The sequence below is a fragment of the Poecilia reticulata genome, linkage group LG5 (assembly GCF_000633615.1).
Source record: "Poecilia reticulata strain Guanapo linkage group LG5, Guppy_female_1.0+MT, whole genome shotgun sequence".
In the NCBI taxonomy this organism is placed as follows: Eukaryota; Metazoa; Chordata; class Actinopteri; order Cyprinodontiformes; family Poeciliidae; genus Poecilia; species Poecilia reticulata.
Window position 1 is genome coordinate 17,741,858 of NC_024335.1, and position 16,348 is coordinate 17,758,205.

General features: G+C 38.7%; 1 protein-coding gene across 6 annotated transcripts in view; it reads right to left on the reverse strand.

Annotated features, from left to right (window-relative positions):
- The window catches only part of slc2a9l2 (solute carrier family 2 member 9, like 2), a 121,214-nt gene that overhangs the window by 27,527 nt on the left and 77,339 nt on the right, over window positions 1-16,348 (reverse strand). For all 6 annotated transcript variants that reach the window (XM_008409515.2, XM_008409518.2, XM_008409519.2 and 3 more), the window contains exons 10-11: window positions 16,199-16,300; window positions 15,263-15,338 (exon numbers count right to left, since the gene is read on the reverse strand). In XM_008409515.2, the coding sequence (XP_008407737.1) occupies window positions 15,263-15,338; window positions 16,199-16,300 (178 nt within the window). The remainder of the gene's footprint in view (window positions 1-15,262; window positions 15,339-16,198; window positions 16,301-16,348) is intronic.

Genomic DNA, 16,348 nt, shown 5'->3' on the forward strand with positions numbered 1-16,348 from the left:
TTTTTTTTTTACATGAGTGACAGAAACTGTCTTTAAGATTCCTTAATAGTAGAAGTAACATTCAGCACATTGCAAGAACTTTTCAACATTTTTTTTTTCTGTGATACTGGAGAGAACAGCGCTCCAGAATGTTTTAAAGGACAATCGTCTCTTTAAAACCCACAATGTCTTACACCTACAGCTACACCTTTCCTTCATTTAATATGCAAGGATCTATGAATATCAAATCACTTGCTTCTATCTGCACAGATTTTCAAATCTGCTCACCTTCAGATGTCCTTGAATCGTGTAAAATGACCCTATGCTATACAACTGTGTAGCAGAATTGTGTAATATTGCAGTAACTCCTTATGCTTCCTGTAGACAGAGGTGGGTATTAACTAGTTACATTTATTCAAGTAACTTTTTAGGAAAAAGTTAGCAGCCTTGCTACACTGTACTCTTTACTTCTACTTGAGTTATGTTATTATGAAGTTTTACGGTAAAGCAGAATTTGCACGTATGAAGTTTTACGGAAAAGCAGAATTTGCACGGAAGGGGCTGAACTAAGTTAGTTTAAACTTGATTCATACTTTGTTGACACAGACACCCACCTCTCAAATCTGACTTAATGAAACAATAAAAAAAAAAACAGATCTACAACAGAGTCATTGGTGGTTTGTCATATACTTAACATGAAAAGGGGCCCCTTAATTATATTCCGTTCAAGGCCCCATGCCACCTTTTTCCAGTCCTGCATAATGAGCTAGAGCCACTGCGCTGCACATCTCTCTGCTGGATGAGGAGATTTAAGTATCACGAGCAGGGACAAGTTTTCTGTTTCATGACTGCTGAGTTTTTAATAAGGCTAGATGTTTGTATTTCTAGGCCGGGCTTTATGAGGCGGGATTTTCTGATCTCCGCTCTTCACTGTCAGCTGGCCTTTGTAGCTCTCACTCATATGTTTACAGGTTCACTCCACTCCACAGCTGACTGGAGCAGAGGACATGTAGACAAAACGTTTGATACGGCGTTGTATATAAAAAGAGTATGCAGCGTGATTATGGGGCAAGATTAGTCACACAGGTCAAACATCTGACAACTGAAACATCTCTGCATGGATTTCTAACTAAACAAACAGACAGTAGTTAACAGAGTTGTGGCAAAAAGCACAGGAGGTGGAATAGCAGCTCTGCTGTGGAGAGTACAATGTCTTCTCCCATCACCTGTTTTCGGAAGCATATCGTGTTGGGTTCTGCAGGGGAGTGTTTTCCCCTGCAGAACTAGGATCCAGCTGGTGCTTATCATCTCCAATCAGTCAGGGCCTTAAATAGGAGCGGCTTCCCGGAAGAAGATGCCAGATGGTTCCGCTTCTACAGTGGTACACTCTAGCTCTCAGTGCTGTGTCTAAAGTGTTTAACTTGTTCCTGACGCCTCTTCCATCTCTTTCTTCCTCCTAGAACCAGCTCTCACCTCTGAGATTCAGATCCACCTGACCCTCGCTGTTCTGCTAGGCCTAGCCCCTGGATTCCTCCACAACCACCACCCTGCTGCTGCCTGTCCACCCTCAGTTACCTGCTGGAACTCCTCCACCTGGAAACCCCTCACTGCCCCAACTGCTGTACCCTCCTCTGCTCATCTGAACCCTCAAACCGTAAGCCTTCACCAGGTCACACCATCATTCCTGTCATTATTCCTGTCTAACCGCTCACCCATTTCTCAGTTCCTCCTCTGGCCCGGTTCCTCCCTGCTGCCGCTGATCTACACCTCTCCATCCTCCCCCCATTACACCTTATTGTTCAATAAATCTGTTAAACTTAGTTTGGTGTCCATAGTTGCTTGCCTTCGAGTCCAGGTACCTCTCATTATGACATATCGGTTACATAAAAATCTCTATAAGCTGATGAAAGCTTCGCTCCGTTCTTGGGATTGCTCTGTTAGCTGCTGGATATGATGAAGGCTGTTTTACAAAGTGATGAAGTTTACAGAAAACCCTTAGCAGCCTCTTCATGAAGCTGACATACAACTAAGAAGTGTCTTCAGAGATTTTCTCAGTATGACAGAAGATCCTGCACACAGCACAGTCAGTATGATTATTTTTAATTTGCTTTATTCTTCACAGTATAAACTAAGACATGCCTTAGCTTTTACAACCACTGAATCAAACTGTTTTCCCCACTCCAACTTTGTAGTTATCATGTATACCTACATATAGCGATATAGATAATTACACATCTAAATGACTTTCATTGTTCTACTTGAAACAAAGGATGTGATGGTTGAAGTAAAAGGTTATTAATGTCAATAGTAACTCCGTAATATTTTCTTTAATGTTTGAAAAATGTTTTCTCATCAGAACAACTATCTTTTATCATGATAATGTATTCGTATAGAAAATTGCATTTGTAGTTTTTATTGGAGAAAATCCCATTAAAGTGCATATATCAAAGAATAATTCCATAATCACATAAATCTAACACTTTACTTGCATCTGTGCTTCCACTGCATCCTTTACAATTTCTCAGTTTCACAATCAGTATTTAATATATAAATCTATATCGCACACAGTGAAGCTTAAGATTAGCAAGGATTGTTTTTCTCTCAAATTCTTTAATTAGTATTATCTGTCCTGGTGTTTCTTCCCAGGGACACATGCTCAGAAAATCAATGTGGAGAGGTACCAAGGAGGCATCGCAATCAGACGGCCAAACCAGCACGGATAACCTTTTAAAATGCAGAAGAGCCACAGATTTGCACTAAACTCCCCTGAATAATGAAACTCTTCACCTTATGTCCTAAAATGAAGAGAAAGAGCATTTCAATTGTCATTACCTCGGTTGTGATCCATATCATACTACCAAAAATGAGGATCTCAAGGGAGGCAGACTAGAAAACTAAGTTTTGCTTTTTGGCTCGGTTCTTCCTCTACAATAGTTGAGCGGAGCAGGAGTGGCAACACTGCAGAACAGGCCCCTATCTGTCAATCCCCCCCTCATCCTCCCATCGTTGCACAGATGCTTAACCGAGAGTTAAAATAACAATTTTACCTTAACCAAATCAGATGGTAATCCAAAACAATTTGCATAATCAGATGTAAATCATTTGAGGGGTGCCGAGTCTATTCCAGTCTCATTTTAAATAAAAAAAAAAAATTATAATAAAAATAATGCCTGCCTCACATTATATTTCACATTTCCCGAAATGAGAATCTAATTGTTTTGTTCCTGGCGTCCGCTTGTCAGGAATTGTTTCCACAACAACTCCAATATCTCTCTATACCAACTAAGTTATCCATTCACACTGTTGGTCATCCAACTCGTTTATTACCAAATTCCCTGGTGAGAGGTGATTCATCTTGTTCAATTGTTTCCTGTCCTATCCGCACAAGCCTATCTGTCAGCGCTCTCTATCTGTTTGTCTTTGTCCTGGCAACATCGCCTCTGCATGAGAGATGAATGTGTAACACCATCCAGATAAAACGAGACCAAAATGTTAAAACGCATACCTTCTTATTAAAAAAAAAAGAAGTTCTCATCTATTTCACGCTCATGATTAATGTGCATAAACTGCTGCGACCTCGGAGAGTTGCGTTATGATGGATTAATCCTGCATTTTTCTTTCTTACACAGACTAAGCCTTTAACCGTATTATAATAAAAACAACTGGAATTTACAACAAGGTAACATCAACTCTGAGTTTGTCACCTCGTAACAGTTTTCAAACTGACCCATAAAACTTTTACAATTTTAATCTCCCCAGAGTTAAAAGTGATTTCTGCGGCCAGCACATCGATCTGCTGCAGCAGTGATTTATAAAACGGCTCCTCAAAGCTTCCGCAAGAAGCATCCTCAATATTTTTCTAGATTTTGATGCCAAATAGGTGTAACTCACTCCAAGCGGATGAGTGAGTTCAGTGCTTAACAAGGAGAAGGGACGATAATGCATCAAACTTATCCGAGAGGATATTAGCCGTTGGTGAGAGAGAAATGTAGGTACAGTAAATTATAAGTATACCTTGTTCTTGGTGAATGCATAGTAGGGATCTGAAGCATACACAACTTTCCCATGTGTGTGGACATGCATGTGTGTGACACAAGCGACCTGTAGAGCAGTCATGATTAGATGCAGTTTATCCAAGAGATCTAGTTTGACATTAAAATATTTGGATCGAGGAAACCTGCTTGGTCCTGCGACTCAACTGATATGTCTTGACCCCTGATGACCCAAGTTTCAAATCTCCACTTGGATATGTTTTCTTATTTTAATTGTACGCAGTTCTTTAAATGTCCTGTGAGTGTAAATATATATTTGCCCATTTCTCCATAACAACTGGAACTTTCAAGTTATTTTCACAATTCACCGTCTGTTAAAAGAGTTAAAACCCCTCAGATTAATTTCACTCCCTGCTATGGCGGGGGTGAAATTACCATAATAACCTGATATTGGCTGAAAAACGCAACGTCTCTCCTTTCAGAAACTGTTGGAACTTTTCAGATAACTCAAAGTCAATTGTCATCAGTTGGCTTCAGGTTCAGCCATCTTGATTTTGGCCCCACTTAGCAGCACATTCTTTTCAAGCACCATTGTTCTCTAAAAGGCCACATAATTGTGTGATTGTTGGGTTATGGCACAGAAAGAAAACAAAATCTAGAAACCCTATTTTCTGTTTTAAAGCTTTAACTTAGTGATTCTCAATTTGATGACTCAACATAAAATAAACTCTGATTATCAGCTAAATATTTTAGTGTTTTGCCACATTCAGGTGTGAAATACTTCCCTGGGAAACAGATATGGGAGAGAAGCAAATGGAAAACGGCTGGACTTGCCAATACCTGCCTTTCAATGGTTAGCACTGAGTCATTATCTTTGGTTGAGACTTAATTTCCATCCGGACAATGAGAGGTTCAGCATGATTTGACAAACAACAACAATATCTCTTTCATCACCGGAGAACGAGTGCCTGTAGTGACTGCCTCAGCTGCTTTTCAATAATCAGCCTCTGGCAGCTTCTCGCCGGCCTGCATAAAAGAAAGCCATTTACATTTTATCGCAAAAATACGTATCAGGAGAATAAAAAATAAACAGGTGGGCGACTCTGGAGACACACTCGGTTGTATGTGGGTGAATATTTTTTAAAACTGACTGGATGTTTGGCTGCTGAACATGGCTGGGGAAGGATCATGTAGATTCCTAACAAACTGATGTGTCTCAACCTTTGTGGTCAGTTCATCAGGCAAACGGGGGACTAAACTATTCAGTCAGACGCAACTGAAACTTAATTAATAAAAAGGTCAGCATACAAATGAAGCAGCAAAATATTATCGTGGCCTTTGCTTGCTTCAATTTGGGAAAGGTTGCTGTTGAAGTGTCTGGTCTTTAGCGATGTGTTCTGACCTCCGTGGCAAAGGAGGATAATATGCAGCAATACCCCTACAATTGAAAAATAATATCTGACTGCTTCCAAAGACATGTTGTGTGCATTTTTTAATGATGCACTAATGGTTGGTTTTCTCCTATGATGATTCAAATTTGAATACTTTTCTTCAGATTCACTGTTTCTGTTGTGTCCTAACGAGGTTGTAAACTGGACCTGAAAACACAAACAGAACTGACAAGAACAAAACCCAAAAAAATTGAGATGGCAATGTAGACGGTTTATTGAAAACCGAATTTAAAATCAAACAAGTGGCTCATCAGCTGATCAGAAGATGAAGATCATAGCTCCCAAAAAGACAAAACAGGACATAAAAAAATACTCTGATGCTAAATTAAATTAATATCCATTACGAGTTAGTAACCAGAAGTCATCTTCATCCGTTCCAATTGTTGCACATTTTGGCAGAGCTGCACCCAGACCAATAATGCTGCTGTCTGTTAGCATAACACATTAATACTGGATGACTTTTACACAGAGCTTCTGAAGTCTCCAGTGTCAACTTAGCTTAATACTGATTAAATCTTTTTATCTTCGTCATAGCTGAAGATAAAAAAAAAAAATTCAGTTTTCTTCTCTGAAAAGAAGTCTGTTCTCATTACACAGCTGGTACTTTGCTGTCTGAACACAGGTAGCCAGCTCACCATCTGCCGTGCTTTTCATGCTTGTCATTTCTTTACATTCTAAAGAAGAGGAGCGCACAGATCCCCCATAGCTCAACGGAGCAGATATGTAAGGATGGGAAAAAAAGCAAGTAATCTCGTTTTTGCAAAGGTAAAGATGTTTACATTCAGAGATGAAATCCTTAAGTTAATCCTTAACTACAGAGCAAAATATGTATCTAAAAACATGCAGAGTGCACTGTGTTTGGCTCTACGTGTGATTCAGGTAGAACTAAGTGAATCACAGAACATTTGACACATCAGTGGAAAAGAGAACTACAACAAAAACACATGTGAAACATCCAGATGATGATGTGCCATTTATTTTTTACATGTTTGTGTTTCAATGCAAAACTTGGAGGGAGAAATGGTTATATTGCTAACTAGCAACCAATTAAATGGCAAATCTCGCCGTTATCTAATTTGATCTACTCATATCAATATTTTTTTTTGTTCAAGAGCAAAAAAAAAATCCTCTCATAAAAATCAGGTTCTGAAATTTTTCTTTAATTATTCCCAAAAGGAAGAAACACTTTGACCTGCTGGTTGCGCTTTAAGTTCAACCCTCTCATCTGAAAAGCAGTGGGAGTTCCTACTAATAGGATACACTTTTCCAGCATTAAATTAGATTTTCTTTCTCAGCTAACTTCCTTCCTAATATAGAAAAGTGCTCATAAGAGACATACCTTTGTTAAAATAATGTGTAAATAATGACTAATTCCTTACATGAATCTAATGAACAATAAGGCATACTTTCCTGATGCAAAATCAAGAATCATGGCTAGCTTGAGCTTTACATCAAACCTTAATGTTACTCCAAAAATGTTTATTTGTGTGTAGGTGAAGGTAAAAAAGCTCCATTTCTATTTAAAAATGAAAAACGCAGTAAAAAGGGCTACATGTGGCCAAAAAAGATCATTCAATTGTGTAAACCACTTTGCTCCTTGCTATTCCATCAAGGAAATAAAAATGATAACAACCAGCGTTGTCTGAAGATTTGTATCTATTTTAAGGATGGAAAACTTAGAAAAAGGTTGTAAAAGTGTGATTACGGTTTACCTGCCGCATTCGCAGAGCCTAATATTTTTTTCATTCCACGAGAATAAGACCCTGCACCACTGCAGGATTTTTCATCTAAGGGAAGAAATTGCAGGGATCATATAGAATGTGATGTGATAAAAAGAATAGGCCGAATAGAGATCGTTACAATGGAGGTTATTATGTTTCAATTCCAGCTCTGCTGTCTGTTATCTTCACCGGGATCAGAAAGAGCCGAATAAGATTCAGCAGCCGAGGAAGTTTGAATTTATTTTAAACAAGAAACCTCCTGTTTGGTTGAATTTCTTTTAACGGCAAGGCTGAAGATATCAGTTGTATTTCTGTTGTTTGAGATTAAATATTAAATATAAATTCTTGCAGTGGCTGAGAGATTGCAGATAAAAAATTTAACTTATGCGTTGTTTTTCAGAACTGTCCAAAACATCGAGCCTCCCAGATAATATTGAAACAGCTGCTGTGCTCTTTGTGTACATATATAATACCTAATATATAGTCTAAACATTAAATTATAAATTATATTTCCACAATTTTCCACCTGTAATATACTGACAATGAAATATAATCTGAATTGCATATATAGAGAACTGAAACTAGCTACCAAATGCACAGCAAAATGTCGTGTAGTTTTAAAATGCATATAAAATTAGATTGAGCATTCACACATTCCCATGTTTCACAGTATCACACCTCCAACACACTTCATTTGTGTGTTTTCTTTGTTTCTGTTGCAGATGAAGACAATCTGATGCATCAATCCAAATAGTCAGGATTTTGATCAACAAAGAGCAAATACAGTGGTAAATGCTAAGAGAAACCTCAGGTTGAAATGTGACAGAGCAAGCAAGTTAAGAACTTGACTATTTTAACTAAGATGAGTTCAAGACTAACCTTGCAAACTAAATCAGTGCAGTAGAGTCTAATAATCAGCTCATCCTGTCTGAACAGTAAATGGATGTGAGGAATGTCTTGAATATGTCAATCGTTTGTTATGAAGCAGGTCCACTAAACCATTTTTAGTGATTCTGAAGTGAGAATAGCTAAAAAGAAACACAAGTAAAAGTGAAAAATTACAGTCAAGACGGCAAATTGATCTTACTTTAAATAAAACTGCAGATGACAGAAAAGAACATGACAGATATTTAGGCAAAACATCAAAAATCCTTTGTGCCTCAATAATTTGGCTTCTGCAGAGAGTTGCAACATTTTCCACTGTTTTAAAACCATCAGGAGCTCCGAAAGGAGGAGGAAGGTGCTGAAGTCAGCTGCTGTGCGGCTTGAAGACGGAGTGAAAACCCCAGTGGGCCCTGTGGCTAATGTCTTTTGACACCTGAACGCTTGGAAGTGCACAGGTCCTCACAGTATTAGTGTGTCTATTTGTAGGTAACGAGGAACTGGCCCCGAGTGGCGGTCCAGTTCGCAGCAGTCGCTCGAGATAATAGGTGTCTCCACAGTTAGCAGAAACAAATTGTCTCACAAACCAAGTATAGAATAACTTTTGTCCTGTGAATTTGCTGTCTGTAGCAGTTTATTTAGGGATAACGTGACTCAAAATGGTTCAGGTGCAACTATAAGAGCACAGTATCCCACAATAAATGCTACTTTTCTGTATTCGGTATGTTTATTCTCAAAAAGATCAATTGTTAATGATACAATTCCCCCACCCCCACCCCAACAATGGTTAAGATCAATGAAACATATGTTTGTCTCTCTCTCCATGTGCTGTGGTTTCTTCCAGTGAGTTTTCCAATAAGAGGTGAACATAAATCGTCCAGTTAGCAATGCTTCCAGGTCCACTTGACAGCTTTACTCAACAGCAAAGTTTGTTGGGAGTGAATTTTATCATCCCTACTCTACAGAAATCTCTCTTGAGCCAACCATGTGAAGACCAGATTTTTGTGACAGTGTCAAACGTTTGCATCAGCAACACAAACTTCTATTTTATAAGTTGTGCCGCATAATCCGTCACAAAAGTAGGAAGAAAAACCACTAAGCTGCTTTTACAAACTTTCTGTGTAACCGATACGTAATATAAACACACTGACCAGACATGAGATAATGGCAAATAATCGGTGAAGTGAATAACACGGATTATTTCTTCATCATAGCAACTGTTGCTAGGTCTGTGATATTAGACACCAGGTGAATGCCTTGAAATCAAACCCAATGTACTTGAAGCAATAAGAGATTTGTGAACTAATGACTTTGTACTTTGGGTTCCAGCAGCTCTCGAGTTGAAAATGGCCAAATTATGATTTTGACAACAGGCAAATTATGATGGCTGGATTACTGGATCAAAATATTCCTAAAGTTACACCTTTTTTGGGAACTTTCTGGTCTGCAATGTTTTTTTTTGTTTTGTTGTTTTTTCTTCAAAATTGATCCAAGGAAGGATAAGAGCAACAGAGTCATTCAAGGTTAATTTATGAATATGGTCCGTTAGGTCACCCTCAGACCAAATGGTGACCTAACGGACTCTCAGTGTATGGTGAGCTACTGCAGCTCAGTGCACTGACGAAATGACTGCATTCCCATTCATGGAAACAGTATTCTCTGATATTTGTAGTCTCTTTCAGCATGGTGATGCTCCTGCCACAAAGCGAGAATAGTCAAGGAATGCTTTGGTAAGCACAACCATTTTGAGGTGCCAACTTGTCCTCTGAAATTCCCCGGATCTCAGTCCAATTCAGCTTGTCAGGGACATGTTGGACAAGTGAGTCCTATCCACGTAATCCCAACTTGCAAAACGTCAAGGATCTGCTCTTAACACGTTGGTGCCAGATACATCAGAACCCCTTTAGAGGTCAAGTGGAGTCCAATCCTCTATGGGTCAGGATTCTTCTTTTTTTATTCCAACAACAAGCGGACCAAAGTTTTATTGGTTAAGTGGTGATATTGTGATGCCTCGTCATTGTATGACTGCATGCTTGTTGATAAAGTCCCAACAGCTTGCAGAAATTGAAAAGTATATCAAATTTCTAAGCATGTGTTCATTTGGTTGTCTAATTCAATATGATGACAGGTTTGTACAAGAACTGGTTCTAAATTCCCTTCAGTCAACTTAAAAATAAATTCATTTTCATAGTTCACCAGCTTAATGTTGTGAACACAGCTCCAATTTGAAACAGTTCTCAGTCAACTAACATGTTATGTGAAATAAAACTTAAAATGAGCTCACATACAGACATAATACAGCAGTTCCTCATCGCTCGCCTGAAGGAAAAATCCTGCTATTCATTCTGAATAAAATATCCAAAGTCTGTCCCTAAAAGCACTTTGTAAATTTTTCTCTCATCCCCAAACAGAAGGCGACTAAATGACTTCTAGATCAGCTGTGCTTACTTCACATTTGTCACGTTAACAAAAAGCATTGTTCACCTTAAAGTTCTCAAAAAATTTGAGCTCCAGTCAAGAATGTATTTATGCACAACACTGTGTCAGCAATGACCCATCCTTAGTTTGCCTAACCTCACCCGCAGTGTCAGCTGGGACAAAGTGTGGTCTACCGTAATTTGTTTTCCAAATTCAATGCACGTTCATAATCAGTCTGGCATGCAAAACAAGCCTCGCCTTTTTTTATTCCACCGCCATCAATTCACACCTCTTAAAGCCTCCTTTGGTGCAGAGACTCTAACAAAACACAGAGCACTTTTTACCTCAATCTACAGAATAAACTGAATATTAGGAAGGCATGTTTTCATTCCATGTTTTCAGAATTACATGTGGAGTGTTTAAGTGTCATACAGAAACCGCTTTTGGTTTTTTTAGAAAAACGTCTAGAAAGAAATTTGATGGACAGACAAGGAGACACTGGTCCCAAACTAATGAACACTTCCTTACACATTTACAAATGTGTCAATCTCTTATGTCTCACATAGAAATAGCGTCAAAAAGTATGTTTTTCGCTTTTACACAAGAGGGATAGAATGGCCTTTCCAGCCCTATCACAGACATGATTTCAAGATATGCCATATAGGCATCACAGAGAGAAGACAGCCACATCATGTTCAGATACATTTAACCTTAAATCCTGGGTCTCTTCTTGAGAGTTCTGTTAGAAAATGACAGGTCAAGAATAAATTGAAAATAACTGAACTACAAGGTTTCTTTGAATTGTTGTAGCATCACAATGCAGCTAACACGCCAACAAAATCAATACTGATGCTATAGAGTGAAAGTAAATTAAATGAATGTGGCACACAACAGAAAGTAAAAAAAAAAAATATATATATATATATATATAATCAGCACAAAAAAAATGGCACTCCTTCATCTATATGTCACCATAGAAAGTTATTCCATCTAATTAGACTTGTTTTGGGAGGTGGGAAAAATCCCCAAAACATATTTACCCACTCAAAGCAAAAGGAGGGGTTCAAGACATGGAGTCCAGTAATCTGTCCCGTCTCAGTGCTTAATGGTTGAACTAACTGACATCCATCTGACAACATGCACCACGACGCTTCCCCTGCAGCCTTCATCTCACAGGTCTGTGTCAGATGTTGGGGGACCAGCACACCCTGGTGAGGAGAAGAGCACCTGGAAAAATACATTACTGCAGAAAAGCACACGCTGCTGGAATGCTACCATACAGCAAGAGCAATAAAAGAGGCCATATGTAGATATGCTCCCGTATCAGAATGCAAGCTGTCATCTTGTTCAGCCTGCAGAATGCAAAACAGGGCAGCGGGATGTTGTTCTTGTCTCCCATCTTGTTAGTTTGTTGGATGTGGTCTTATTAGCTTTCATGTACAGACCGTTTACACTGGTTGTGGGACAGCTTGGGGGAGGTGGTGTCTTAACCCAATATTTTTTATTGTTTTTGACAACAGGGGGCAAACTCCACAGTCGTGACAGCAAGAGAATGAGCTGTTTAATGAGATAACTGTGTCAGACTGCTATAGGAGGAACAAAGGTCAATAAATCTAAAAGAAAATCATATTTTTTGTTTTGTTTTGTTTTGTTTTAAATAGCATCTTAGGTTTAGGCATGACACATAAATGTCAGATTGATTTTCTTAGCAAAACTCTCTATAAAAATATTTAGTTTATAAGGTACTTAGAAACCTGGCACAAAGAAAATACAAGAATACATCTGCTGAACAATTTGTCTCTACACAGAAAAACTTCAAAGTTTCCACATCTTCTCAGCATTTTCTCCATCGCCTCCGTGGCGATAGTCTCAGGAGGTTAAACAATGATTCCCAGATGCAGCCGAAAGCCATTTAAGGACCCAATTAAATTTGGCCAGATAAATCTGCACCAAGCCAACCTGTCAATGCCTGTGTTTGGCATAGAAGTACACGTCTCAGCAGACTGCAGTTCCACTTGTCAATCATCTGAACAGCCTAAAATTCAGGTTAGCACATGAAATTTGGCACATATGTATTAACAGTTTTGAAAAGGACCCAAGGAGATCTTCTTCTTTCGAGTGGCACTTAACAACTGGGGCTGCACAATTTTAGAAAAATATTGAATTGTGATATTATTGCTGGAAGTTGTGAAACCAATAGCAATTAAAATTTGCCCTCACTTTTAGGACACTCTGCTTTCGTCAATCTCAATGAACTATAGGATTTCAGCCACCAAGAAAATAGACCAGGTTTGGACATTCAGAGAAGTTTAACTCCAGATATGTTAAAAATATGCAAAAAATAAACGACTGACCATTGAAATATAGCAACCTACCAAATATTGTGGCTACCAAATAACTCTTTGAAACAAAAATATGCCTTCAAATTAGCTAATTATACTCAGTCTTGACTTCCTGTTCCATTATGCGTTTGCTCTCTCTCATTCTACAAAAGCTTTCCATAGTTTTTAATGCTTCCTTGAAGAAAAAGGCTTTTTGTCTTCTCATTACAGATCCAGTAACTTTTCATAATGTTGCTTGTGTTCTATTTTTCGTTTCCCATTCACATTTCTTGTTTTTTCATAATCTACACAACCTGCTTTCACACATACTGTTGCAGAATAGCAAGATGACATATAATGAAATCAAATCCAGAACTTGAATTTGTAATAGATATACCACGTATCAAGTACAGATGCGCACAGTTTCATTGTTTTGTAGTATAATTTTAGAACACCCAAGGGCAGAAGAAAGTAAAATGAAGTTCTCATCAAGCTGGATGTTGTCCCCTTTGGCAGCAGACCTATTAAAGCCTGCAAAAAGCCAGGAAGAAACTCCCAAAGGAATCTGATTTTTTTTTATAGTGCAATTCTGCAAATACAAACTTTCACAGCGTCAGCACGATATCCGCTACACGCTCACATCAGGGGTGGTGTGGCGGTGCACGACGAGACATAGAGGACCACAGCAACCAAGCGCCGCGCATCTTTTTATTTTTATTGCTTGAAAAGAGGTGTTTCAGAAGCGCTATTAAAATAACCAACAGCAGGTTTGCGGCATTTAATTTCCCACGGTTTGTTTAAAGGTTTCACTTTAAAGGAAGCTGGATTCACTGGGCGTGATTTGTTCTGTGGCACTATAGGTTAAAACTTAATGCTGTTGCCCTTTGTAGAACAAAATAGTAAGAACCTTTTATAGTGACTTTATCTACAGTTCTGTGAAAAAGGATTCGATACAAGTGGCACTCGAAGTCAAGGTAAATTAATATTTATTCATCTTGATTAAGCTCTGCAAACCAACCAGGCTCTATGTGAAAAAGTGATTTCCCTCCTAAACCTATTACCTGGCCACATGTTTTTTATTTCACGGATGAGTAATTTTGGCCCACTTTTACTTTAACCTTCTTATAATTTAGCCACATTAAAGGGTTTTCAGCTATAAACCGCCTCTCATTTTGACTCTAAATACTTTTTCACAGCAGTACATGAACATGATAATGGGGAGTTTATGTTTAAATCAAAGCAAAGAAAAAAACACTTTTAGAAATGGCTTAATTCCATCTCTGAATAGAGGATAGCGCAGCATAAAATTCACTGAATGTGATACAGAATAACAGCAACTGGACTCTGCTCTGAAACATTTCTGTAAACCCCAGGAAGAAAACACATACTTACTGGAAATATCAATTTCCAACAAAAGAAAAAGCAGCGAGCTTCAAGTAGCAAAGAGAAAATGTAAAGATCAGTTCAGTAGAAAACCCCACATGTGGCATAACGCAGCCACAAATCTGTGAGCATATCGAAGTAGGTCATAGATAATAGATGGGTTCATTATAGAAAAGCTGAATTCATAAAAAAAAAAAAATGCTCTTTGAAAACTAGTGGAAGAGAGTTGGAGACAGAGCAATGTATAGATAGGTAAGAACTAAAAAAAAAAGTTGTGACCATACCCTTTGTCGTACTTTAAAAAATCCACACTTTTTCTCACAGAAAGAAACTAACTTCATGTCTCAGAGCATTAGTGAAATATCTGGGCCACAGTTCCCAAGCTGGAGCCAAGTCAGAGGTGAGGATGGCTCCTCATTTATCCACTCAAACGCTTGGAGCACAACTGGGGCTTTCCCTCTTGTGAATACGTCTCCTCTTCTCTCCCAGTGAGAAGTTTTACTCATTTCAAGGGGCTATAAATTATCTGTGCGCTACACAGCAATCTTTCTCAATGATCACCACAGTAGTGCACTTTAGCATCATTCTGGCGACCACAAAGTTTTTCCAGAGTACGGCAGCTGAAGGTTTTGCAAGACATTTTACCTTTCTGTGCTTCCTCTCTTTCCCTTATTTGACTAAAGGACATGATCTAATGAGCTTCACCTCCAAATCCATATGTAATGAACAGGAAGACTCTTCCCTCTCATTCTACAGGCACTTTGCTGGACGAACGTTCCCAGGAGACATGAATATAACAGTGAAGGCTTCACCTTGACACAAAAAGTCAACCTCTCACCAAGCCCCCCACGCTCTCACATTCTTGTATCTGCAGCGTCACGCATATACAACGCTGTACAGGTCCTGTTTAGTATGCAAATATAGGATCAACATCTTTTACTGTGGCATGCTAGCTGGCTGATTATTCAGGACCACAGATGGGAAAGCCCTACTGATTAACCAACAGCAGAGAATAACTGCAGGAAAAAAATGAAATCGGCCCACTCATTCAGATCTGCGCAATACTTATGCAGTTTATTACGTCAGAGCAGTTTGAAGGAAAGAGGTGGTTTTACCTGGTCCCGAGCAAAAGCCCGCGATGACAGCCAGTATGCAGCTGTAACTGAGGTACGGCATCCATAAAACACTGTCCTGGAACGACACAATGTAAATGCTTAATGTCGAATAAGATCCTCTGATGCAATGTAGAAAACATCATGCTTCGGGGAAACGTCCCCCTAGTAAGAACAGGGAAACTCAAGAGTCAATGTGAAGGTGATTGGACATAAACCCAAGCTGATCCTGGAAGAAAACCAGTTTTGAGGCAGCAAATGGTTTCAACTGAAGCAGCAATTAATGTTCCAGCAGATCAATGACCCCAAAACAAGCATCTGTTTGAAACACATTGGTGTGGTATAATGGCCTAGTCAAAGTCTATATTCACATCTAATTGGAAATGTGTGGCAAGACTTTAAATTGATGTTCACAGATACTCTATCAATCTTGACCTATATTAAAGAAAAATGTGTAAAGCTGGTAGAAACAAACCCCAAAATGCTTAATTGCCAAAGAAAGGAAGCTCTGGAAAGAATTGACTCAGACAGGCAGACAAGAACCTCACTTTTTATAACTCAAGATAATTTGAATAATTAAATTTATATGTTAATGCTTCTGTAAGCTTGATTTGTCATGGACCTTTGTGGTGTCTTTCTTGGTTCTGATGATCCTATTTGATCATCAGTATTCTCTAACAAAGCCGTGTGAAATTTCTTAAGAAAAAAAATATACAAGTTTTTAAGGATCTGCACAAATTCCATGTTTTTCACAGAGAGAAACCTTGTTTCCATTAGCATCTTGAAGGTAACGATCAGAATTGAGTGAGTGTGTGTGTGTGTGTGTGTGTGTGTGTGTGTGTGTGTGTGTGTGTGTGTGTGCGTGTGCGTGTGTGTGTGTATTTACTGTGATTATACTTCAGTTACAATTTAGCTTGCAGAGTAGGATAATTGGCTCACCTGGAAGTTGAGGAAAATTGTCAGCAGGCTGAAGAATACAGCCATGGAGGAGAAACCAAATATAAGGAGAGGTCTTCTCCCAATCCGCTCAATCACCAGACCCTAAAGATGAGACACAAACAAAAAATAAGGTAATATTTATTAATAACT